Source organism: Lampetra fluviatilis, chromosome 35 (genome assembly GCF_964198595.1).
Source record: "Lampetra fluviatilis chromosome 35, kcLamFluv1.1, whole genome shotgun sequence".
NCBI classification, from domain to species: domain Eukaryota; kingdom Metazoa; phylum Chordata; class Hyperoartia; order Petromyzontiformes; family Petromyzontidae; genus Lampetra; species Lampetra fluviatilis.
Window position 1 is genome coordinate 4315504 of NC_136309.1, and position 26314 is coordinate 4341817.

General features: G+C 56.7%; 1 protein-coding gene across 2 annotated transcripts; it reads right to left on the reverse strand.

The window, feature by feature from the left end:
• Positions 1–26314, reverse strand: LOC144944530 (neuronal pentraxin-2-like). 2 transcript variants are annotated; one of them, XM_078872763.1, is made up of 5 exons: positions 25263–26314; positions 18811–19078; positions 11151–11398; positions 7602–7781; positions 1–6581 (listed from the first exon to the last, which is right to left on the reverse strand). In XM_078872763.1, exons 1-5 carry the CDS (start codon positions 25767–25769, stop codon positions 6354–6356), a joined length of 1431 nt encoding a protein of 476 aa, XP_078728889.1. In that variant the 5' UTR covers positions 25770–26314; the 3' UTR covers positions 1–6353. The 2 variants fall into 2 exon arrangements, with proteins under 2 accessions (XP_078728889.1, XP_078728888.1); XM_078872762.1 differs by having other exon boundaries at positions 18811–19111.

Consider the following 26314-nt stretch of genomic DNA (forward strand, 5'->3'; position numbering starts at 1 on the left):
TTTATCGCAAGAGCAGCACACAAACAAGCATCGCTACAGCACCGCTTTGGGTGAGTAGAAAACGCGGTGAAGGCGCAAGCCCTGCAATTGCTTGCTCACGCCCACTGCTGGCGGAAGGACTCCACCAGAGGCAGCTCGAGAGAGAGAGAGAGCTCGTCGAGAGCTGGATCGGGTATAGAACTTGTAACTGGAAGCTTTCTCGGTTCGTATTTAACCACACAGCTGCGTAGTTGCTCCGCCGGCTTGGGCTCCGGTGCAAGGAATTAAATGTGGTCCCCTGTCCAATCCTACTCACCACCCCCCACATCCAGCTCCCCCCCCCCACACACCTCCGTCTTTGTATTCCGACGCCTGCTAAGGAGGATAGCCCCCCCCCCCCCCGGCTCCTCTGGCCAATTCACGCCGGGGCAGTTACACCGCCTGCACACCCCTCGATAGCTAACGCCTCCCCCACCCACCACATCCCGCACATTGGGGGGGGGGGGGGGCGGTGATGGTGGTGCGGGGGATAGTGGGGGGGGGGGGTAGCCCCCCCACGTGACTCTTGTCGATCGAGGGACATCCCGGACGACAATGACAATCGCCGCGGCCTGAGCCCCAAACTTTACCAAAAACTAAAAAAACTTCGTTCCATTTCAGACGGAATTGGTTATTTCTCGTTAAGCCTCCGCGAATGAAACTCGCGCCGAGAGGCGGGGGGGGGGTCGCTTGCAACGGCCAGGAAAACTCTCTCCCGTGCGCGCGCTGAGATTGTTTTCTTTGTTTTGGTTGAGTCGCGTCGCGTTCGCGAGGCCTCGCGATGACAAGAAGTCATCGCGTCTTCGGGAGTCACCGGGCCGACGTGCCCTCTGTGATGTGTGCGGGGTCGGCACGCGCGAACGAAGATGATGCACTCGCCTTTTTGGCTTTTTTTTTGGGACCCCCGGACCAAACGCAACGTAGAGATGCTCTCTGTCAGCGCGAGGTCTATCGGCCCACAATACAAAACAAAACGGCGTGGCATCAGCTCGGGTAAAGTTCAGCACGGCGAGGTCTGTATCACATCTCGGTTGCGAATCACTGCTGCTGCTGCGACCTGATATGAGATGCGAATTCCTGGAGAGGTGGCAACGCTCCTGGCTGGCTGGCTGGCTGAGTGGGATGGTGGTTGTGCGGCAAGGTTGCCAGCTATGCCACGATCCACCCAATCCAAGACGCGGTCTCCCAGCCGGCACTCGGACTATTGTATCAAAACACTCGCCAGTTCACGTTTGAGAAGGGGCCGCGCTAACCGGGCGTCCCACCACTCCATCGCGTGGGTCCCATCACCACCTCTCGCTCCACCTCTCTCTCGCTCGTAGTCTCTCGCGCGCCCTTCGGCCACCAAGGGGACACCTCCCCACGTGCAGTGTAAACACTTATCGGTTGACGACGAACCGCGGTTTGACGCGCGGCCGCTTTACCAATTCACGTTTTGCAGTCTGTGCAGCCGATTTGAAATGCTCTTGCTAACTTTGACGTTTTAGATTTTTATTCTTCCGACCCCGCCGCCCCCCCCCAACCCGCCCCCCCCCCCCAAATAATAATAATCCGCGGTGGGAGCCAGATATTCGTGACGATAGAGCCGAGTGATATTGCTTAGCAGCTGTGCAAGTGACGGGGTGGGGTGGGGGAGGGGTGGGGGAGGGGTAGGGGAGGGGAAGGGAGGGGTGGGGGAGGGGTGGGGGAGGGGGGTATGGCTAAAGCCGGGCCGACCCCCCCCCCTACTCCAGAAGGATTCAGCGCTCAACTTTACACATTTTCACCGCGACGTCAAAATAATAAAATAAAGTCACCAGTGCTGTAAAATATTTTAGATATTATAACAGCATTTGTTCAGCTTGACTGTAACGGAAGGGGGGCTATACGGTTAGCCTTGAGCCCCCCACGCCCCCCACACCCACCCATCACCATGGAACACTACGCATCTGTCCTGGGCTCGTCGCGTTTTGCGTTTGAGATTCTTTGAAAGTTTATTTGTTTTACATTGTCTGTGTCGTGCCGCTAACCCCCCCCCCCGACCCCCCACCCGCCCCTGAGTTTTGATACGGCCCCCACTTTAAAACAATGCCGAACCCCCCCCCCCCGCTTCGTTTTAAACAAAGCTCACGGTTCAAACCATCATTTCCAAACGACGTCACAATCGACGATGTTGACGTCACAATCGACGACGTTAACGTCACTCGTCTCCGTCTGTCACCCCGCCCCGCCCCTTATCCCCCCTCCCCTTGCCCTTCTCCCCCCTCCCCACAAAAACCGAATCCAACCAATCAGACGATAAGGGGGAACAATTCGCCGCAAAAGTGCAAAAGTTTGTCGCTTGAAAGTTGTGTCCGGACAAAAATAAAAACCATGCAAGAGGAGGAGGTTAGTGCGAGGGCTACGCGAGCATTCGTAGCCCCCCCCCTGGCAGAGGGCAAGGTGCTGTTTCTAACCACGAGTGCATTAAGGCGGCCACTGCTACTGCTGTCAATCATTCGCTTCTCCACGAACGAAAAGCCAAATCGTTATTATTATTATTTTATACATAGATATTTCCTTTCGACAAGTCGACCGTCGACCGGCGCGTGCGAGGGGCGGTCTACGCTCCGCCACCCCCCCCCACCCCCCACACTTTTGCCAGCTCTTCCGAGCGAACAGAACGAACGCGAGCGGCGAAAGGGTAAAGGCGCAGCCATGCAAGCGCATGCCGCCCGCGCCACTGACGCTCACCGGACGAGGCCAACCCTCTCCCTCCCACGCGCCCCCCCCGCCCACCACCCCGGGGGAGGAGGGGGGGGGGGTAGAAAAAGGAGGTGGGGAGTGACCCACACTTTTGCCCCGACCCGCGCGCCAAACCGCGGCGAACCCATCCGTTCATGCCGCCGGCTAAACGGAGGCGGTGGCGCGCCATCGTCTCAGCTGCCGCGCCGGGAGATCGACTCACGAACCCCGCACGAAACCCCGGGGGGGGGGGGGGTCGCAAGCCGGTCCCAACCGGACATCTGTGGAAAAAGAGCTTAATAGCTCATCGGATTCCTCCGCTGTAAATCAATATTCTGAGTGGCGCTGACCATTTCACCGCGGCGGCGATCCCCGGAATGAGCGAAATAAATGAACGGGAATAAATAGATAAATAAATAGATACATAAATAGATACATAAATATTAAACCAATAGATAAATCGCCGCGTGTACGGATGTCCGGTGACACAACGGAACGGACACCCGGTGGCTCCGAACGCAACCCGCCGGCGTGTGCTCCACGGCGCGCTCTCGGTCCGTCGACACGCTCCGTGTCGTTGGGCAGGTGAGCGCCCGACGTTTCCCCCGTCCGCGTTTACTGGCCCCCGCAGCAGCGCCGGGGGGGCGGGGTGAAACGTCGGACGCCGCGCCGACCGAAATGAAACAAACAATCGTCCGTCCGCGCGTTGTTCGTCGCTCCACGACGCCACGTGGTCGACCGCGTGGCATCTCAGCGACCTCGGCGTTGGTACCAGCGGCATTTGTTTTATTGGGAGGCAAAGCGGTGGGACGGTGAGTCGGTGAGTCGGTGAGTCGGTGAGTCGGTGAGTGGATGAGTCGGTGAGTCGGTGAGTCGGTGAGTCGGTGAGTCGGTGTGTCGGTGAGTCGGTGTGTCGGTGAGTCGGTGTGTCGGTGAGTCGGTGTGTCGGTGTGTCGGTGTGTCGGTGAGTCGGTGAGTCGGTGTGTCGGTGAGTCGGTGTGTCGGTGAGTCGGTGAGTCGGTGAGTGGATGAGTCGGTGAGTCGGTGAGTCGGTGAGTCGGTGTGTCGGTGAGTCGGTGAGTCGGTGTGTCGGTGAGTCGGTGAGTCGGTGAGTCGGTGAGTCGGTGAGTGGATGAGTCGGTGAGTCGGTGTGTCGGTGAGTCGGTGAGTCGGTGAGTCGGTGAGTCGGTGAGTCGGTGAGTCGGTGAGTCGGTGTGTCGGTGAGTCGGTGTGTCGGTGAGTTGGTGTGTCGGTGTGTCGGTGAGTCGGTGAGTCGGTGAGTCGGTGAGTCGGTGAGTCGGTGTGTTGGTGTGTCGGTGTGTCGGTGTGTCGGTGAGTCGGTGTGTCGGTGAGTTGGTGTGTCGGTGTGTCGGTGTGTCGGTGAGTCGGTGAGTCGGTGAGTCGGTGAGTCGGTGTGTCGGTGTGTCGGTGTGTCGGTGAGTCGGTGTGTCGGTGTGTCGGTGAGTCGGTGTGTCGGTGAGTCGGTGTGTCGGTGTGTCGGTGAGTCGGTGAGTCGGTGAGTCGGTGTGTCGGTGTGTCGGTGTGTCGGTGAGTCGGTGTGTCGGTGTGTCGGTGAGTCGGTGTGTCGGTGAGTCGGTGTGTCGGTGTGTCGGTGAGTCGGTGTGTCGGTGAGTCGGTAAGTCGGTGTGTCGGTGAGTCGGTGAGTCGGTGTGTCGGTGAGTCGGTGTGTCGGTGAGTCGGTGGGTCGGTGTGTCGGTGAGTCGGTGAGTCGGTGTGTCGGTGAGTCGGTGTGTCGGTGAGTCGGTGAGTCGGTGAGTCGGTGTGTCGGTGAGTCGGCCCCCATTGCCTCTTTTTCGTCGCCCGTGGCCTTCCATCTTCCCTCACCCCTCACCCCTCCACTCCTTCCCGTCCCTCCCCTATAGCCCTATAGTGCGCCCTCTGTTACGGCCGCTCATTCACTCGGCCCTTGCATCCCGATCACTCGATTCGTTTGTTCAAGTTTTTTGTTGTGCAACTACGTTAAATATGAAACGAGGGTGTGGTATGAGCACTCGGACCGAGTCTCATCAGCAGGGCTTTGGCTCCCTGAAACGAATGCCGCTGGGGTTGCCCGGGGGTTGTCCCCTTGTGGGACGGTCGACGCCAGCAACGGCAAAAACAAAATAAATAAAAATCTGTCGCTTGCAAGCGAGCGGCCTGAACGGTCGTCGCGTCGTTTGAGAAGTTTCCCCCGCGCCCGGCACCTACACCCCCCCCCCCCAACCAAACGTCTCTCTCTAAACTCAACGGTGCCGGACGTTGGTGGAACGTTGCAAAAGACTTCGACGACGACGTGCGGCGCGCGGGAAAACCAAACATTCAGCGGCGCCATCCGGTGCAGAGGCAGCGGCGGCCGCTGACCCCCGAGTCGTTAAGGGACGCTTGCGCGTTATTTGCTACCACCGCTACCTCCGATTGGCGCCGTTGGCCACGTGCGGTGCGAACGAAAGAAAGTTAAACCGTACGTACGCGCACACACGCACACACGCACACACACACAAGCGCGCATACACGCTGCCGGTGTTTTCCCTAACCGCGATCGAGCGGGCGATCGTCGTCCGGGACTCCTGGGGCACGCGACGTCCCAGCGTAGCGAGGGAGCCTCCCCGCGCCGGGGGAGTCGTGAGACGAGGGCGGGAGGGCGAACCCAACGACGTCGTCACCGCCCCGGTCGGTGAGGAGGAGTTGTTGCGGTGGGAGTTGAGGTCGAGGGTGACGTCGAGGTCGGGGGGTCAGGGTTGCGAGTCGGAGGTGGGGGGGGGGGTGTCGGTGGTGGGTTCTGTGGCAAGGTCAGGTCAAGGTCAGAGTCTGGTCGAGTTGAGTATAGAAAAAATGTGGGCGGGTTGAGGGGGTGGGGGAAATGTCGAGGTCAAGGTCACGGTCAAATGGGGGGGGGGGGTAGATGTCAAAGTTGAGGCTGAGGTCGGCGTCAAAATTATGGCGGATGCCGTGGTGGGCATGGTCAGGCTCACGGGGTTCAAGTCCGGGGGCGGAGGTCGGGACTCGATGTTAAGGTCAAGTGGGCTCAGCGTCGAGCTAAGGAGGTCAGCGCCCTATTGTGGTGAGTCACGATCGATGTTGTCAATGGTCAGCTGCAAGGGTCAGCTCTACCGGTTAGCGTTCATCGTCGGTATCGGAGAGTAAGAGTGCCAAAGGTCAACTTTGGAGGTGAGCATCAGAGGTCAGCAGCGGAGGCCGTCGAACGTCAGCTCAAGAGGTGCTCGTCAAAAGGTCATCAAAGGTCATCGTGAAAGGTCAGCATTAAGGGTTAGGACAGCCTTGCGGAGCAGCGTCCGAGCAGGCCGGGGGCCTCCGTGAACGTCGATTGTCAGGGTCAAAGGTCATTATCAACAGGTCATTCTCCTACTGGACATCTGTGACAAAAAGACGATTCTGATTGGTCGTCATCAAAGGTCATCATCAAAGGTCATTACCAAAGGTCATCATCAAAGGTCATTACCAAAGGTCATCATCGGGGGTCATTATCAAAGGTTATTAGCAGAGCTGATCATCATCATCAAAGGTCATAATCGAGGGTCAATGTGATGGGTCATTATCAAAGGCCATCTCATCAAAGGGCATCATCAAGGGTCATCACCAATGGGCCATTGTCAAAGGTCGTCGTCGCAGGGTCAGAAGTTGGATAGCACGGAGGAGCAGCGGCCGAACGGGTGGTGGGTGAGGCCTCCGTGGACGTCGATGGCGTCCTCGGTCCAGGCGACGACGTTCCCCGAGAAGGAACGCGAGCACGTGGCCAGCTCCATGATTTCGGCTGGCAGCAGCTCGCGGTCCCACACGTTGAACTGCGCCATCTCGCCCAGGAACGCCTGCGTCGCGTCGAAGTTTCCGCCCACCACGTCCTGCGCGGAGGGGGGGGGGGGGCGCGCGCGCGCAAACAGAGCGAGAGATTCGCATGCAGCGTCAACACGCACGGCTTACCCCGAATTCTTGCGCAGGGAAATAGAGTGTTCAGGTCCATACGGCGTACGGCCGTTTCAATGCGGGCGACATTGTGTTTCTTCTACCCTTGTGATGGGACTTTGCAGGATGAACGTTGAGATTTATAAGAGGGGCACGGAGTCACCGATAAGGTCTGTAACAAGGTAGGGCACCGATTAAGGGGTTGTTGACAGGCATGGAGAGAGGCCACGACCACGGTGACCACGGTGGTGAACCCACAAGATGCAGATGTTGCAGTGGGTTCACTCTCCAACACGCTCAACTAGTAACGAATCGGCACGTTGTGTTTTACGTGACAAACCTTACAGATTGGCTGTGTCCCGTGGTGGCGGGTTTAACGACACATTTATATTTACCGGGAGAAGATGAGAATGGGGGGGGGGGGGGGGGTAGAGAGTATAGAGAGAGAGAGGATTGGGGGGTAAGGGATGATATGGAGGGGGCAGATATGGAGGGAAAGAGGGAGAAAGAGAGATGGAGAGATACCGGGGCAGATAAGAATAGGGGGTAGAAGGTATAGAGAGAGAGAGAGAGGATTGGGGGGTGAGGGATGAGACGGAGGGGAAAGAGAGACGTGGGGGAGGAGAGAGAATGGGGAATGGACAAGATGGGGGGGGGGGGAGATGTGAGGGAGGGAGAGAGAGACAAGAATAGGCAGTGGAGAGGGTGAAGAGAGAGATAGGTAGTGGTAGAAGAGAGAAAGAGGTAGAAGAGAGAGGGTCCAGATCAGCGGAGGAGGAGCGAGGGAGTAACCCAACCCTCAAATGTGAAGAACGTCAACCACAACGCAGTACGGAATAAAACGCACTCCCCCCCCACTATCCCATTCCTCCTCCTCTCCGTAGCCCCCCACCCACCCACCCACCCCGAGCCTCAGGTGCGAGCCACCTCCCGCGCCACCCCCCCACCCCCAACCGCACCTGCTCCTGGCCCAGGATGAGGACGCCGCCCGCCTTGATGGGCCTCCAGGGCGCGAGGTTCTCGCCGGTGCCGCGGTAGGCGCCGTTCTGGAACGCCTTCCAGACGCCGTCACGGGTGCTCCACGTGACGCACAGGTGGTGCCAGCGGCCGTCGCTCACGCTGACGGGCAGCCGCGCGATCTGCGCGCGCGGACGGACGGACGGCGGTGAACCACGAGGTTGCGGCGGCACGTGACAACAACGACAACAGTTGGTGTCACGTGACAACAACAACAACAGTTGGTTCAAGTTCATTTCAAGTTCATGTATTAGGTATAGCCCTGTGAGCCATTCGGCTCTTGAATCGGGTGCAACCGCAACAAACAAAAAACAAAAACACGAACAATAAAACATCTTAAAGTGAATATGTGACTGAGTGCGAACAGAAAATCCAAGGAAAGACCGCAAAACATTGCAGAAAAAAACACCGTACACCAACGCTGTGTGCAAAAATCCCAGTGGGATGCAAGTCAAACAACAACAACAACAAGACAACTTAGATTAAGGCACGTGACAACAACAGTCGGTGTCACGTGACAACAACAACAGCAGTCGGTGGCACGCGCGCGCGTTAGAATCGAAGGCGGAGTTTGACTTCTACATTTGGGGAGGGGGCTGGAGGCAGGGGTTCGCTTGCCCCTGGCATCAGGGATCGCGGATGCATCTAATAAATGTTTTTAAAAATCTTAATTGTGAACTACGGAAAATAAATTATCAAAGGTGTTCTGTTCGTCATGTAGAGTAGAGGAGAAATCCGATATGCTATTAAGCTCTCTCTCTCGGTCCTCTCTCCTCACAGATATCCAGTTAGGGGGCTGTCAGCAAGTTACAACAACAATCAACAACAACAATCAACAACAGTCAACAAAAAACGATCCCTGGCCAAGCATGTTACATGGAGAGGTGTGGGTGGGAGGATGACCGGTACCAGTGGTGGACAAGATCGGCCTCTGTGGAGGAGGTTCGTGAAGGACGCTACTGGGCAACAGAATAGGGCGGAGGAGCGATGCTCACAACAACGAGCGAAGTGCCGGGCGGGTAAAACGCAGCAAAATGCCACGGTGGTTTAGCACAGGGTTGTGCGTTTGCCAGACATCGGAGTCAGTGAACCCACGGCACTTTGGGTCTGTCCCGTGACCTCCTGCCAAGCAACGAACCTCACGGTACACCTAGCCTGGCACAAGGGGCCCTGGTGACCACACTGGCAGATGTACCAGCTATGCTCCCCACTCAGTGAACGTCAACATTAAATGATAAAGATCCCTCGTATAGCCTTTACAGACTGTTGGGGCAAGTGCTGTTAGCGAGTCGCCTATGAACGCCGGCACGGAACACGAGGGGGTGGGTGTCCAGCACCACGCCCGGCCGCCTTTGTCTCCCCAGTGGCGATGTTTACTACACACCGCACCAGTTACTCATTTGAGGCCGAGTCGACCTAGGGGAGGCCCAGGACCGGTTCAAATAATCGTCACCGGTGTTGGCCGTGAGCGGGAGTGGAAATCGGGTCGCCGGGTTCATAGCGCGGCGCATTAACCGCTACACCACCGCTCCTCATGTACAAAGACAAAGATCCCCCGTATAGCCTTAACAGACTGTTGGGGCAAGTGCTGTTAAATCGGGTCGCCGGGTTCATAGCGCAGCGTAGCGCTCACCGCTCCGCACACAACGTCAACACGAAAAGGCGCGCACACACCCCAAGCTGCCCCCGCCCCGCCACCCCTTTATTAATAAGGGAGCGAATCAGGTGAACGTGGAACTCATTTGGCTAATTGGAGTCGCCCCCCCGTGCCTCGCCGTGGCACGCGCAGCCGAACGAGCAAATTGACGGCGTTTCGTTTGCACGGAGCGATGTGAAGCGAGGCCATTAAGGCGACGTCCGCGTTTGTCTCGTTTAGCAGAGGGGCACGCCGTGTAGGGGTCGCGTGACCCCGGGGGGGGGGGCGCGAGTGGGGGGGGGGGGGGAAGGTGTCAGCAGACTGCGTCCGACGTTTGCCTCTCCTCTGTCACGTGATCTCTCCTCACTCATGTGGCCTCTCCCCTCTCACGTGACCTCTCCCCTCTCACGTGACCTCTCCTCTCTCTCGTGACCTCTCCTCTCACGTGACCTCTCTTCTCTCATGTGACCTCTCCTCTGTCACGTGATCTCTCCTCTCTCATGTGGCCTCTCCTCTAACGTGACCTCTCCTCTCTCACGTGACCTCTCCTCTCACGTGACCTCTCCTCTATCACGTGACCTCTCCTCTCTCACGTGACCTTTCCTCGTGACCTCTCCTCTCACGTGACCTCTCCTCGTGACCTCTCCTCTCACGTGACCTCTCTCACGTGACTTCTCTCTCTCACGTGACCTCTCCTCTCTCACGCGACCTCTCCTCGTGACCTCTCCTCGTGACCTCTCCTCTCACGTGACCTCTCTCACGTGACCTCTCCTCTCTCACGTGACCTCTCTCGCGTGACCTCTCTATCGTGACCTCTCCTCTCTCACGTGACCTCTCCTCTCTCACGTGACCTCTCCTCTCTCTCGTGACCTCTCCCCACCTCCGCCCATCAAATCCCCGGACACGTTTCTCACCCAGCGCCCGGCGTCTGTTGTCAGAGCGGCTCTGCGACACATCCGGGCATTGATGTTCAACGGCAGCGACAGCCGGTAGCAGGTCTCCGTCGCCAAAATCAATTCCCTGCTGCCACCGGCACGCAGACGAAGCCAATTGTCGGAGAGTCCGGGTCAAACCCGGACAGGTGGGAACCCCGGTGATGGATGACAGTGACTTGTCAAACTGACCGCGTGTGCTGTCCTTTTGTTCTTTTTTTACTGCAAATTGCATTGCATGGGACAGCGATTTCTTTCTCGCGAGTAAATTGACACTTGCACCGCACTGCCTCTCGTAATTCATTGGAGGTGATGGGGACGGCGGGGGGGGGGGGGACCCTAAAAGGGGTGTGCGGGAAGAGGGGTAACTCGTTGAGTGTGGTGGTGGCGGTAGTAATAGTGGTGGCGGTGATGGCAGTGATAGTGGTGGTGGCGGTGGTGGTGGAGGTGGCAGTGGTGGTGGCGGCGGTGGTGGTGGCGGTGATGGCAGTAGCAACGGTGGTGGTGGTGGTGGCGGTGATGGTAGCTGTAGTGGTGGTGGGTGGCGATGGCAGTGGTGGGTGGCGATGGCAGTGGCGGCGGTAGTGGTGGTGGTGGTGATGGAAGTAATAGTGGTGGTGGCGGTGGTGGCGGAGGTGGCAGTGGCAGTGGCGGCGGTGGTGGTGGTGGTGGTGATGGCAGTAATAGTGGTGGTGGCGGAGGTGGCGGAGGTGGTGGCAGTCGTGGCAGCGGTGACGATGGTGGCAGTGGCGGCGATGGCAGGAGCATCGATGGTGGTAGTAGCAATGGTGGTGGTGGTGATGGTAGCAGTAGTTGTGTTGGTGGTGGCAGTAGCAGTGGTGATGGTGGCAGTGGCCGGTGTTTGCACAAACGCAGCAGCAGCAGAGCGTGCGAGGGGAGGGGGGGAAGGAGGGGGTTGCCACCTTGTCGTTGATGATGAGCTCCATGGGGTTGTTGCCCCACTCCATGAGCGCCAGCTCGTTGGGCTGGTCGTCCACGGCGTAGGAGAAGGGGGTCCCAGAGCTGGGGCCCCCCGATCGCAGCCACAGGCAGATGGTGAACGCATGCAGCTCGGGCAGCGAGCGCTTGGCGCGCACAAACATATAGTTGGTGCGCGCCGGGAACATCACCTTGAAGTCGTCGGGCGCGTGGTGGATTGGGAGGGGCCCGACTGCAATGGGGGGAGGGGGGGGGCGGGAGGAGCGGGGGGAGAGGGAGGGAGATAGTGGAGGGGAGGGTAAGGGGAGATGGAGAGGGGAGGGAGCGGGGGATATGAATAGAGGGTAGATGGAGATAAAGAAGGAGGAGGGCTTAACGCCGAGGGAGAAGTAAATATAAGGGGAGAGGTGGGGAGATAGGAGAGGGGGTAAGGCGAGAGGGAGGAGAGGGAGGGGAGAGGAAAGGGGGAGAGCGAGAAGGGAAGAGAGGGGGTGAAGGGAGAGACAGAGGCAAGATAAGGGTGGAGGGAGAAGGGAGATCAGTAGGGGATGGAGGGAGAGGTGGGAGAGATATGGGAGTGGAGAAGAGAAGGGGTGAGTGTGGGGGCGGCGGCGGGGGTAGAGGGTGGAGATGGGTGGGAGTAGGGGTAGAGGGGGGAGAGGTAAGACTCAGGCATGAGGCCGAGTGCCCGAGTGAATTGTGCTCTCGGGGTGGGGTGTTTGGGGGGGGGTCACGTTCCGTCACAGCGACTCCGCACCGCCAGGGAAGATCCCTCCGAAGCTAAACACGCGGTAGACTTTCGCGACTAATATCATCCATAATGCACGGTTTCTTTGGGTTATATCGCGTAAATGTATAAATGTGTCGTTGAACCTCGGCGAAACGTCGTACTCGGATTGAAATTGTTGTGGCTTGGCTCTCCAACACACCGGTGTGCTGTACTAGTACACTACACTATACACCACACGATACACGACACTATACACTATACACTACACTCTACACTACACACTACACTCTACACTACACTCTACACTATACTATACACTAGTGCTGTACTAGTAACGAATCGGCACGTTCTGTTTACGTGACGAACCTCACGAATTGGCCGTGTCGGGTGGTGGCTGGTTTAACGACACAACATTTATATATTTACGCGATCTAACCCACACACACACAAAACACCCCTCCATTATGGAAGATCTCCGAAGCAAAGCAGCGGTCGGTTTGTTGCCCAGTAAGCGCACGAACGGGCAAGCATTTGTGGTACTGCAACTTCTCTCCGCACCACCACCACCACCCTCCCCGCTGCCCACCTCCACCCACCCGGCACACACGGAGCGGCGTGGCGACACGCGGTCAAACGACAGCGGTACGGCGGGAGGCCTCCATCCAGCAGTAGACATCGACAGAGAGAGAGAGAAGGGGGCGACTGGGCGGCTGCCGCAAGCGGCTCGATTGCTCGACGTCACGCGGCATTTGCTGAAACGACGGCGCGAGGTCTCCGAAAGCCACCTCCGCTCACCAGACCAGCGGGTGCCACGTGGGTTTCACCGCGGTTCCGTTCCCAGTCGATGGGCAGGTCGCACGTGGTGGTGGGCAGGTCGGGGGGGGGGGGGTTAAGTGTGGGTAACACTTTGTCAACTTTAATTTGTGTTCTAGAGCCGTACTGGTCAGCGTGGACTCAAGAGGGAGGGGGGGGGGGGGCTCTCTGTAAAACTGTTGAGCTAGCAATTGCAGGGCTGCGCCTTTAACTCCCTTGACAGGGCGTGTAAAATGTGTCGCCGCCGGGGAGAGACAAAGGCGGTCGGGCGTGGTGTTGGCCACCCATCCTTGTCTTGTGCCGTGCCGGCCTTCAGAGGTGCTACTCGCTAACAGCACTTGCCCCAGGCTATACGGCGGATCTTTGTCTTGTGTGTGTGTGTGAGGAAGAGGAGACGGCTGCCATGATGTAATGGTCAGCACATTGGACTTGGAAGTTGAAACAATGGAGCGACTTTATTAACCCCCCCATCTGTGTAAGTGGGTAACACCACTGTTAGCCGATGATCGGCAGGTGGGGTAAAGTGTGGGCAACTGTAGAGAGGGGGGTCTCTTCTGCCAGAACAAAACCACCACCACCATTACCAAAGACAGAGATCCCCCGTGTAGCCTTAACAGACTTGTGCGGCAAGTGCTGTTAGCAAGCACCTCTGAAGATCGGCACGGCAGATGGAGGGAGTGGGTGGCCTGCACCACCGCCAACAGCCTTTCGTCTCCCCAGTGGCGTTGTTTTTACATCGCCGAAGCCAGGTACATACTCCTTTGAGGCCGAGTCGACCTAGGGGAGGCCCAAAACCGGTTCAGATAATAATCGTCACCGGTGTTGGCCGTGAGCGGGAATCGAACTGGGGTCGCCGGATTCGGAGCGCGGAGCGCTAACCACTACGCCACCGCTCCCCATACCACCATCACCACCACCACCACCACCTTGGTACCAACTCCGTAAATTGTGCCCATTGTTTGGTGTCGGCATTCAATCCTTCCCTCCTCCGCACCCCCCAAAATAAAAAAATCCGCCGGTCGAATCGGGCTGCGATTTCTTCGCAGCCAAAATCCGCATTAAGCACAGCCAGGCAGAACGAGTCCTGCATTTGTTGCGGGGTTTTTAAAAATCGCAAATTAAAATAATAATAATACTCTTTGGATCTTTCGGTAAAGTCACGTAGGTAGAAATATTTTGTTTTATTTTCTTTTCTTTTATTTCTACCTACGTGACTTTACCGAAAGAACCAAAGCGTATTATTCCTCAAGTCACGAAAGCTTCAAATCAAGACTAATAAAAATATAAAATATAATAATAATCTGCCAACGGTATCGGACCCCCTATATCCGCCGCTGTCCCCCCTCGCGGCAAAAAAACATCGCAAGGCGCCAGCCCGCGGTCAAGGCACCGTCTCTCTCTCCCCGTCTCCTCGCTAGACGATATTACACAGCAAGTGCGAGAGAGAGAGAGAGGGGAGAGAGGGATAGAGCGAGAGAGAGCGTAAACAAAAAGTTAACAAACAAACAAAAAAAATTGTTGTCCACAAAAGCGTCAGAAATTTGTACCCTTTAGAGAAATCACGCGTCCAGTTAGCGGCGGCGGTGACGACGTTTCATGCTGCCCCCCCCCCCCTCTTGTGCACCGTGAAAATGAAATCGGCTGTGCGAGGTGAAAGTTTAACGCGGGGGTGAAGGGAGGGGGTGCATGGTTGGAATCGCGCCAGATTTTGTTGTAGCAAGGACCCCCCCTCCCCACCACCTCTCCTCTCCCTCCTTTCCTTCACCAAACGTCTGCGAAACTCGAGGCCAACTCGGACGCTGGGTGGAGAACGCCGATGAGAGAAACGAGGCTCGGGGCGGGGGGGGGGCGGTAACGATGGGAGAGGCGATGAAAAATAAATGCATGGCTTTTTTTGTAAGGGGGTGGGAGTGGGTGGTGGGTGGGTGGGTGGGTGGTGGGGTGTGAAGGGTTGGTTGGTGGCGAAGGGATGGGTTTGTTGGAACCCCAGATGCCTCGTATTGTTAAAGGACAAAACGACGAATGGGAGAAGGAGGAGGGGGGAGGGAAGGGGGTGGGGAGGGCAGCCCGAGTAAGAATTAATTACAGCAGTCATCGGGTCCTTTTGTAAATGTAAAATTTATTAAATTCGTGCAAAAAAGTAAGCGTACATGAATGCTGCTCTCGGCTGCGTGACAGCGAAGAACGCGAATACGATTCGTAAAATGACAAATAGAGAAACGCTCACGAGATTCACAAACATCTAAAAGCGTCACCGCCACCGCCGCCGTAATTTATAAATATTTGTTTGTTTCGCCCCCCCCCCTTACACCGCACCCCCCTCCCCTCCTCTCTCTCTCTCCTTGTGCTTTTCAATCCATTGTGACGTCACAAAGCAACGCGCCTCGTGCAATCAGCGGCCAGGGCTTGTGCGCGATTCGTCGTACGAACGGCAGCCGTGGGTCTCGGCAACGCAGCAGTGCAGCACAGCGATATAGTGCATGCCGGGTAAACATAATCAATTAAATAAAAAACAACACAACAAGTATCTACTACTACTATCATCATCATCATCATCATATAAATAAACTGAAATTCATTGACTGTCCGACGCGTGCGCGTGTGTGTGTGTGTCCGTGTTTGGGAGTGCAACGCGCGGAAATAACAGCAACAGGCAAATGAACGAAAGGTGCCCGGCACGAATCCGAAAGCACGCGTCCGAACACGTGACATTACCTACGCGTGAACGCGGGTGGGTTGTTAACGAGCAGGTGAATTTCCTGCAAGTTAACGCTCGTCGGCTGTGTGGCTCAAGAAATCCGTTTCAGAAGTCACCCTCCTATGTATCTATATATATACACAGTATATATAGAGAGCACAAGCGAAATATGAAGACGTCTCCAGCTGAAACGCTCCGCGCATTGTAACCGACCGAACGCAAGCGCGCGGAACACCCCAGCGAGTGTGTGCGTGACGTCACCAGAAAACAACAACAACAACAACAGCCCACACACGCACACAAACACTGAAAACACCACGGACAAATCTACAGAGTACTGCGTGAAAACGACCGTGCCACACGAAAACTAAAATCGCACATCGGGTAACCGCTGACGTGACGTTCTGACGTTACGTGGAATAAACGAAGTTACATTATCATTACAATCGCGATTTATTGTACACGTGGCGTTGCGAGGTTTCCGGTGTTCCCCTACCCCCCGGGGTGGTGGTGGTGGGGTTCAACCCCAGCGGCCGTGCCGCCGGCTAAAACCGCGGTGCGTATCAACCCCGAGGGGTACACTCCGCCGCCCGCTTCACAGGCCCGGGGTGACCGTTCACAAGAAAATGCTGGCGACGTTATTTCGCCCCCACCCCCCCCGCCCCACAAAAAAAAATTCCCATTTTTTAGTTTTAATTCCCAATTATTTTTATGTTGTAAAAAAAAAAATCTCGCGTAAAAAAAACTTTCGCAAATTTCTTTCATGTTGTAAACACATTCCCAAATTTTGTTTACAAAATTCCACATTTTTTAAAATTCCCAATTATTTTTATGTAAAAAAAAAACTTTCGCAAATTTCTTTCATGTTGTAAACACATTCCCAAATTTCGTTTACAAAATTCCACATTTTTTTTTTACAAAATGTTCACCCCCCTGACCCGTAAATTATTTAAAGTGGGGGGAAATCCCACGGCAGATGACACCCCACGTGGAAGCCAGTGCTGCAGGTGGGTCCCGGGGGGGGGGGTCCAGGGGGGGGGGGGGGCAGTGGGTCCCGGGGGGGGGGGGCGGGGTGGGCCCCCTTTTGCCCTAACACTGCAGCATGGCACTGGAATAGTTGCAGGCGAGATGCGATTTCAGGGCCCTTTGAGCTGCCGTGGCGTTTAAGTGAGAGCCATTATCCGCGACGATGAATCGTCGGCCGATCCGAGTCGGCTGCGTTTTTTGTTGTTATCCTTCTCCGCCGCCTTTGTTACCTCCAATCACAATCGGGGAAAATGTAGCCGCTGCAAATTATTTTGGCGAAAACGGTAAACCGAGCAGCCGGTCAGATGCTCGGTGAGCCTTAACCAAACCAGCCAACCAGATCCTAGCACTAGCCACACCAGTCAACCAGATCCTAGCTACATCACCCAACCAGATCCTAGACCTCTTAGTTTAAATCCCTTAAGCCTACTCTTAAAACAAAGCAAATTATCGTGTATGTGTAAAATCATCGTCATAGGACAAATATTGAATTAGCATTGGAGTGTTTGGTCTCTTATTTAGCGTTAGCCTTTTAAAAAGTGTGAAAAACGCACACCTACACACACGTATCCACACGTACACACACGAGCACACACAAAGACAAAGATCCCCCGTGTAGCCTTAACAGACTGTTGGGGAAAGTGCTGTTAGCGAGCATCTATGAAGGCCGGCACGGCACACGTGGAGGAGGTGGTGGGTGGGATGGGCTCAGCACCACGCCCGACCGCCTTTGTCTCCCCAGTACTAATGTTTTGCACACTCGCACCAGGTACTCATTTGAGGCCGAGTCGACCTAGGGGAGGCCCAGAACCGGTTCAGATAATCGTCACCAGTGTTGGCCGAGAGTGGGAATCGAACTCGGTTACTGGGGTTCGCAGCGCAGCGCGCGAAGCAATGAATTGTCCACATCATCGCGCGCTCTTCCCCGGGTGACCATGACGCACTTTAACCCCTCCGTGAACGGAGTCTTCCGAGTGGTGCTCGCATCCATCGCCCTCGTGGTCCAGCCCACCAATCAATCGAGGGGTCACATTCGCACGGAAACCTCTTGGGCGGCACGCTTTTTCACTTTCATCGATGATCGTCGGTAACTCTGCGAGTCGGAATGGTCGGAATATTTATGCGTCCTGGAGGAATCCGATGAGCTATAAAGCTCTTTCTCACAGATGTCCAGCAGTCAGTTGGAGTGGTGCCGGCTGAGGAATGGCAATTTTTTTAAGGGTGCCTCGGGGTCGAACAATTTTAAATTAGTTTTCTTACAACAACAACAAATGTTTTGACTAACGTTATTAATTTTTTCTTCAATCGTTTTTCATAGTTAGCGAAATCATTAAAAATGCAATAAATAAATCGTGGAACGAGCCAGACAGGAGGCGTAAACTTAATTTTGAGCCACTGCGCATAATGCAGAACTGGAATTCCGCTGATAGAGGCTCACCGCGTCCCAAATGCATTCATAAAATAAATAAATTGGCAAAATATACGAATATGTCGCATCGCAGGTGATGCCACTGCACCAGGAACTCACAGACCCGAGTGCGGCCCAGGTACCGAGGTGCAATGAGGTGGTGGGGCGGGGCGGGGGTGTGGGGGGGGTGGGGGGGGGCAGGTAATTGGACGCCCCCACCGCCCTCCACCATCACCTCCTCATTTCGTTCTGAGCACCAGGCCCCATGCATACGCCGCGGCAATTCCGCCCACCGCTCTAAAGGGCACGTGAATATCTCATCCCGGTGGCAAGTCCGATAAAATCGGGCTGCACGACAGGTCATTTTTCCCTCTTAGCAATCGAGAGAGCAGTGGAGCGCTGGAAGTCTCTCGTTCACGTGGAGTGGAGGGTTGGGGAGGGGTGGGTGTCTCTCTCTCTCTCTCTGGCAGCGAGAGACGAGACGCAGACCATCTGCCCGAGGATTTACCGCAAAATATCAAGCGACGTTGCACGGTCCTTCCAGCAATTTGCCCTCTCGAGGCTTCGCCACGCGATACTGCGACCACTAACCCCCCCACCCACCCACTACCCCCAGGAGGAACAACCATGCCCACGAGAAGAAGAAGAAGAATGATAATAAGCAGAATAATGAGAACCCTCCACACCGACATTTGAGCAAAGCGAATGAGCTCGGCGCTCATCGGAACCCGAGACGTGAAGGGGCGAGAAACGTGAGACGAGCGAGCGAGCGAGCGAGCGATGGATCGAGCGAGCGAGCGGGATGGAGGATGGGCGAGTGGCTGACGTCCCAAATTCTCGGCTACAAAGCGAGCAACCCAGACATCATCATCATCATCATCGCAGCCACCGCCGCCCCCACCACGACAGCCGCCCGGCCGCCTACCCTGTGGCCCGCGCCACCACCACGGCCACCAGCGGTCTCCTTACTTTTGTCCAAATTCGGCAGGCGATGCACGGAGGTGAGAGTGGACTCTGGCCGTATCCTCTGCTGCTGCTGCTGCTGCTGGTGGTGGTGAGGGTGCCCGTCGCTATCGTTGTGATGACCTCCGCCCTCCCCGTCTCCTCCTCCTCCTGCTCCACCTCCCTCGCCGTGCAGATGTTTCCCCACGTCGCCCAGACGCTCGTGCAGGAACTCCCGCAGCGAGTGGGCGCTACCACCGACGCCGCCGCCGCCGACGGCACCGCCCGTGGAGCCCTGCGGGCGCGATGAGTTAGCGCGGTGCTTCTGCTGTGAAGTGGGGACAGGTGGGGGGGGGGTGAGGGTGGGGGGGTGTGAGGGAGGTGGGGGTACAGGGAGGGGAGGGGTGATTGGGGGTGGGTGCGGGTGGAGGTGTTGATGGGGCGTTTGTGGGGTGTGTGGTAGAATGTATTGTGAGTATGGGAGATGTGTGTGTGTGTGGTGAGGGGTATGAGATGGGAGATGTGTGTGTGTGTGGTAATGGGTATAAGATGGGAGATGTGTGTGTGTGTGTGTGGTAATGGGTATGAGATGGGAGATGTGTGTGTGTGGTAATGGGTATGAGATGGGAGATGTGTATGTGTGTGTGGTAATGGGTATGAGATGGGAGATGTGTGTGTGTGTGTGGTGAGGGGTATGAGATGGGAGATGTGTGTGTGGTCAGGGGTATGAGATGGGAGATGTGTGTGTGTGTGTGGTAATGGGTATGAGGTGGGAGATGTGTGTGTGGTCAGGGGTATGAGATGGGAAATGTGTGTGTGTGTGGTCAGGGGTATGAGATGGGAGATGTGTGTGTGGTCAGGGGTATGAGATGGAAGATGTGTGTGTGTGTGTGGTAATGGGTATGAGATGGGAGATGTGTGTGTGTGTGGTAATGGGTATGAGATGGGAGATGTGTGTGTGTGTGGTAATGGGTATGAGATGGGAGATGTATGTGTGTGTGTGGTAATGGGTATGAGATGGAAGATGTGTGTGTGTGTGTGGTAATGGGTATGAGATGGGAGATGTGTGTGTGTGGTAATGGGTATGAGATGGGAGATGTGTGTGTGTGTGGTAATGGGTATGAGATGGGCGATGTGTGTGTGTGTGGTAATGGGTATGAGATGGGAGATGTGTGTGTGTGTGGTAATGGGTATGAGATGGGAGATGTGTGTGTGTGGTAATGGGTATGAGATGGGAGATGTATGTATATGTGTGTGGTAATGGGTATGAGATGGTAGGTGTGTGTGTGTGTGGTAATGGGTATGAGATGGGCGGTGTGTGTGTGTGTGTGTGGTAATGGGTATGAGATGCGTGTGTGTGTGGTCAGGGGTATGAGATGGGAGATGTGTGTGTGTGTGGTCAGGGGTATGAGATGGGAGATGTGTGTGGTCAGGGGTATGATATGGGCGGTGTGCGTTGTGTTAAGGTGATGCGTGTGTGGCATGGGCTTTGTGTGTGCGTGTGTAATGAAAGGAGTTGTGGTAAGGTGTGGCTTGTATGGCAGATGGGAGGTGTGTTTGTGTTACGGTTTTATGTTGTGTATGGGTGTGCATTCATGTGGTGTGTGTGTGCGCGCCATTGTGCATGCGTGTATTATGGTTTGGGTTTTGTATGTGCATGTTATGAGTTTGCGTGTGCGCGCACGGTGAGCGGTGGTGGTGAGGAATGAGGTGTGAGGAGTGGGCCAGGTGAGGGGCGATCCAGGTGAGGGGTGGGGGTTTGGTGGGAGACACGGAGGGAGGGAGGGATCAGGGATTTGAGGCGCTGTCTTAATAAAATCCATTCCACGTCACCCACAAAACAAACCCGTTCACTCACGCACTCGTCACTCGCACGAAAACGAGTTCACGAAAAACCATGCACACGCATGCACCCTGCCTGCAGCGTCTCAGCAGCGAGTTGGTTTACATTTTGTTTTTAATCCGCAGCTATGGACGCTAACGAGCTCGCTTGTTCGCACGTTTTCTAAACGCCGTCGATCGTGACGACCTGCCCGGGTTTACGTCTCACCAAGATCTCGGGCGATTTTGTTGTCGTTATCGATTCGCGATTCCACAACGATAGCAACAACTCTGGCATGCCAGTCCGGTTTCACGTTGGGTTATCGTTACGAGGAATATCGCTGCCCCCCCCCCCCTTTCTCTCGCCCCCCCCCCCCATTCTGCCCCCTTCCTACCTCCAGTTATGAATGGACGGAGGACCGGACGGGGTACTCGAGTTTGAGAGCGTTACAAAGACAAAATCCACCCAGCTACAGCCGTTAATAAATAAATAAATACCCCGTTGTGCGATTAGCGAGCACAGATTAAATAAAGCTGGCGTGGCTTGGCTACACACACACACACAAGATAAAGATCCCCGCCCCCCGAATAGCCTTAACATACTGTTGGGGCAAGTGCTGTTAACGAGTAGCACCTATGAAGGCCGGCACGGCACACGAGGGAGTGGGGTGGCCAACACCACGCCCGGCCGCCTTTGTCTCCCCAGCGGCGATGTTTACTGCACACAGCACCAGGTGTTCATTTGAGGCTGAGTCGACCTAGGGGAGGCTCAGGACCGCTTCGGGTAATTTTCGTTGGTATTGTCCGTGAGCGGGAATCCAACTCGAGTCTCTGGGTTCATAACACAGCGCGCTAACCACTACACTACCGCTCCCCACTACACACACACACACACAAAGACAAAGCTCCCCCGTCTAGCCTCACTATACTTTTGGGTCAAGGGCTCTTAGCGAGTCGCACCTGTGAAGGCCGCCACGGCGCACGAGGGGGTGGGCGAGCCGACACGACAGAGGACAAACGTCACACGCACAGCAGACACGCAGGCGTCACGAGAGGCGGCGATTTATTTAACCCAGCACTGAATTAGAGCCATTGCTCTAAACGTCGCCAGTTTGATTGAAATATATATATATTTGGATCACTTTCTCTGAAGGTCACGGTGATGGTGCTAGCCCAGCGGTGGATTGACCCTGGCTCGTGACGACGGATGACGGCGGCTAGTGGCTGAATCGAGTTACCGCACCGTAATCCCGTCGGGCATTCGCGGTTACGTCACAAGCGGTGACAGAGGGGGAGTGGAGGGGCGGGGGTGGTGGGGGGGGAGCTGATGGGTTGCCAGGTGGGGGGGGGGCACACGCCTGATTGGTGTAGCCGGGGGGGGGGGGGTTGCCAGAGTTCCCCGTTTCAAATTAAGAGTCCCCACCAATGGTGAGGTAAGGGCCCCTGTGGTGGTGGTGGTGGTGGTTAATCCGGTGCTAGGAGGTTAAAAGTCAGGATTGGGGTCACTGTGTGTATGTGGTCGTGGGAGGGGAGCGGTGGTGCGGTAATTAACGCGCTGCGCTACGAAACCCGGCGACCCGAGTTCGATTCCCGCTCACGGGAATCGAACTCGACTCATCGCCACTGGGGAGACAAAGGCGGCCGAGCGTGGTGCTGGCCACCCACCCCCCCCCCCCCCTTTCGTGTGCCGCTCCGACCTTCATGGGAGCACTTGCCCTAACCCGGGGGGACCTTTATGTATATTATATTTAGAGGAGCGGGTGGGGGGAGGGGGGCACCGAGGTGAGAATTCTTGGACATCGTTAAGCGGCCGCTCCAAACGATTCCTCTCCCTCTCTCTCTCTCCACTGCACCCTCACAACAGCCCCTCCCCGCTCCCGCCCCCCGCCCCCTCCCTGCCCCCCCCCGCTCTCCCCAAGGGAGCCCCCCCCCTCCTCCAGCGGGGATTCCTCGCGTGCGAATTCAGCGCGCCGCGCGCGGGTCTTGTAGCTTAGGCGATGACTAAAGCCCATCACACCCCATCCCGGGTGGATAAAACGAGTACTGGTGCAGCTTCGTGGCGAAGGCGACGGTGGTTGCGCACCTACGGATAGACTGGCTCCCCTCCTCCCACCCCGCGCCATGGGAACGGGGAATTTCCACCGACCACGTTTTGCGGGGCTGTGTAGAACAGGAGGGGAAGCTTCAATGCCTCAACGCTCGCTCAGCGCACGAGGAGGGAAGGCATCTAGGTCCGATCCCGAACCCGAGTTTTATTTCGTGATGATCTTGAATCAAAGCTTGTATTCGCGATTAACAACGGAATAATTCGAGGCCGAGGATATCATGATCGGCCAGAATTATCATCGCCATCAGCAGATGCATCATCATCAGCGTCGTTATCAGATTCATCTGCAGCAGGCGAAGCAAGCGGCTTGACATGCGAGAGGGCGGTGTGACTTGCACTGCACACACCCAGCCGCCTTTGTCTCCCCGTTGCTTATAGATATTTATTTTTAAACACCGCGCCAGGCATTCGGCCAAGGCTGTGAACGACTTACGGGAAAGCCTTTGCAGGTTTACACACCACCCGCCACTCAGCCTTGGCCCTGAGTTTGTAGCCCAATGTTGGGTGCCAAGCGCTGCGAGCGAGCACGAGGTTTGGGTGGGTGGTCCAGAACGACGCGCGGCCGTCTTTGTCTCCCTCGGTGGCGATCTTGACACGTGGCACGGGTTACTTATTTGAGGCTAAGTCGACCTAGGGGGAGGCCCAGGCCCGCTCCAGGTCATCGCGAGCTGGAATCGAACTGTGGCTGGCCGGAGTTTGATTTTTTTACGCGCAGCGCGCTAAGCCGACAACGCTGCCGCTCCCAGCTACCCAGGAACAAAGACAAAGCTCCCCCGTGTAGCCTTCAACAGACGGTTGGGGCAAGTGCCGTTAGCGAGCGGGAGGATGTTGTCAGCGCAACGCCGGGCCGCCTTTGTCTCCCCAGTGCTGATTTTTAACTCCTTATTTAGAGACGTACACACACACACACATCCAACGAAGACAAAGATCCCCCGTGTAGCCTCCAACACACTGTTGGGGCAAGTGCTGTTGGCGAGGTGGTGCTGCCACGTTACTGCCCAATTAGGACGGCGCGGGCTCGCGCCACGGTGATTGCGAACGGTCTCAGAGGGCTTGGGGGGGGGGGCTTGGGGGGGTGGGGGGGGGTAGGGGGGGGGCTCCCTTTTGTTTTTATCTCGTAACGAGACAACGACGGTGGAAAGGGCGGGGGTGGTTAAAGGCGCAGGGCTGCAATTGCCCCTCTCACGCCACTGCATCCCACCCACCCCCAACCCCCCCCCCCCAAACTACCCCCCCCCCCCGAGGGACGACCTCTCGCTCACACGTCCACGAGCACAAAGAGCGGCCCCTCCCCCCCGCCCCGACTTGTTGGACTCCAGCGATTGTTAGCGAGCACCTATTAAGGCCGATTGGTGGGGTCGGTGTGGTCGCCCGAGCGCCTTTGTCTTCCCACCAAGTGCCGACGTCCGCACCACAACCGTCGGTCTTCAGTTCGACCTCGTCGAGGCTCCGCGTGTTGAGCCGTGAGCGGGGAACAGCGCTCGGGTCGCTGGGGTCGTAGCGCATTGCACCAACCACTGCGCCACCGCTCTCCCCCCCGCGTCCCTTACCCCCCCCACCCGCCCTCATCCCCCACAAAAGACAACAAACCCCCATGTAGCCTCGTCAGACTGTTGGGGCAAGTTGGTGTTAGCGAACGCCCGTTAAGGCTGGCACGGCACACGAGGGGGCGAGTGGCGAGCACCACGCCCGGCCGCCTTTGTCTCCCCAGTGGCGATGTTTACAACACACCGCACCAGGTACTCGTTGGACGCCGAGGAGAACCCAGGACCGGTTCAGATCACGAATCGTCACTTGGGTCGCCGGGTTCGTAGAGCAGCGCGCTAACCACTGCGCCAAAGACAAAGATGTCCCGTCTAGCATTAACAGACTGTTTGGGGCAAGTGCCGTTAGCGAGTAGCACCTATGAAGGCCGGCACGGCACACGAGGGGGTGGGGTGGCCAGCAACACGCCCGGCCGCCTTTGTCTCCCTAGCGGCGATGATTTTACACACCGCAGAAGGTAGACCCAAGACCGGTTCAGATAATCATCACCGGTGTTGGTGGCCGTGAGCGGGAATCGAACTCGGATCGCCGGGTTAGAAGCGGAGTGCGCTAACCACTGCGCCACCGCCCCACCACACAAAGATCAAAGATCTCCCAGACTGTAGGGGCAAGTGCTGTTAGCGAGCACCTATAAAGACCGGCACGGCACACGAGGGGGTGGGGTGGCCAATACCATGCCCGGCCGCCTTTGTCTCCCTAGTAGTGACGTTTAGACACCGCACCGGGTACTCATTTGAGGCCGAGTCGACCTAGCGGAGGCCCAGGACCAGTTCGGATAATCGTCACCGGTATTGGCCGTGAGCGGGAATCGAACCCCGGGGTCCGCCAGGTTCGCAGCGCAGCGTAGCGCTAACCGCTGCGCCACCGCTCCCCACACACCACCCCTAACACATACCACGCCATCACTCGCTCACCCCACGCGCACCCGTCCGACACACCTCACCCACCACCACCACCTACCTACCACCTCCACCACCAACCCTCCCGCGCAGTGTCCTCCACTCACCTCCAGACTCTCCAACCGATCCTTGAGCGACTGCACCGTCCTGCCCAGCTGCTCGATCACCTCCCCGGGGTCACGGGGCAGGTCGCCCATCGTGTCTCGCCACTTGCCCGGCGCCTGTTTCGCTCCGGGGAGGCGCGCGTGCATGTGCTTGGACGACGACGACGAGGAGGAGGCGAGCGTGTCCGTGCCTTCGCATCGCTGGAGTTTGGTGGTGAGGTCCCTGATGCTCTCCCGTTGCTCGAGGATGGTCTCTTTCTGGCGCAGCACCGTCTCGCGAAGCTCCAAGACCCCCGTGCGCGCCTCGTCGCTCGCGCCCGACGAGAGCCCCGACAACGCGGGCAGCGGGCACGCCGCGTCTACGTCGGCGGGGATAGCGGTGCACACGAAACGCGAGTGGCCGAGGTCGTGCTGCTGCTGCTGTTGCTGTTGCTGCGAGCTGATGGACGTGACGAGTAAAAGCAGCAGCAGCAGCAGCATGAGATGGAGGGAGATCATCGGAGAAGACATGATGAACCGCGTGGCCTTTGATTGATTGTCTAGGCGAGTCTCGCGTTCCACTTGCTGCTGCCGTTGATGATTTTTTTTCTTCGCTGCTGCTGCTGCTGCCGCTGCTGCTGCTGATGATGATTTTTGCCGTTACTGCATGTGATGCTACCACTGCGACTGTTCTTGCTGCGGCTGATGATGATGTTGCTGCTGCTGCTGCTGATGATTTTGCGTACGCTCCTGATGTGCGCTGGTCTATGCAATCGCAACGACCCCACTCCTATTATCTCTTGGTTATGTGTCTCTTTCCCCGTCTCCCTCTCTCTCTCTGCGTGTATATCTATCTCCACGTGTTTTTGATCTCCCGGTGTTAATACCTCTCTCCCCGTCTTTCTCCTCCTCGCTCTCGCTTCTCGTGTCTCTCGGTGTCTTCGTATCTCTCTCTCTGTACCTCTCCCCGTATGTGTATATATCCCAGTGGATTCCTTCTCTCCCCGTGTAGCTCTTTCCCTCTCTCTCTCTCTGCGCTGTCTCTCCTCTGCCCACTAACGAACTGTGCAGGACAG

Coding starts and splice junctions, on each gene's coding strand:
- LOC144944530 (XM_078872762.1), bottom strand. CDS start 25,769: ATGTCTTCTCCGATGATCTCCCTCCATCTCATGCTGCTGCTGCTGCTG. Junction 19,112..25,262: donor ATCGGTTGGAGAGTCTGGAG/GTGAGTGGAGGA, acceptor CCCACTTCACAG/CAGAAGCACCGCGCTAACTC. Junction 7,782..11,150: donor AGCTCATCATCAACGACAAG/GTGGCAACCCCC, acceptor CCGCGCGCGCAG/ATCGCGCGGCTGCCCGTCAG.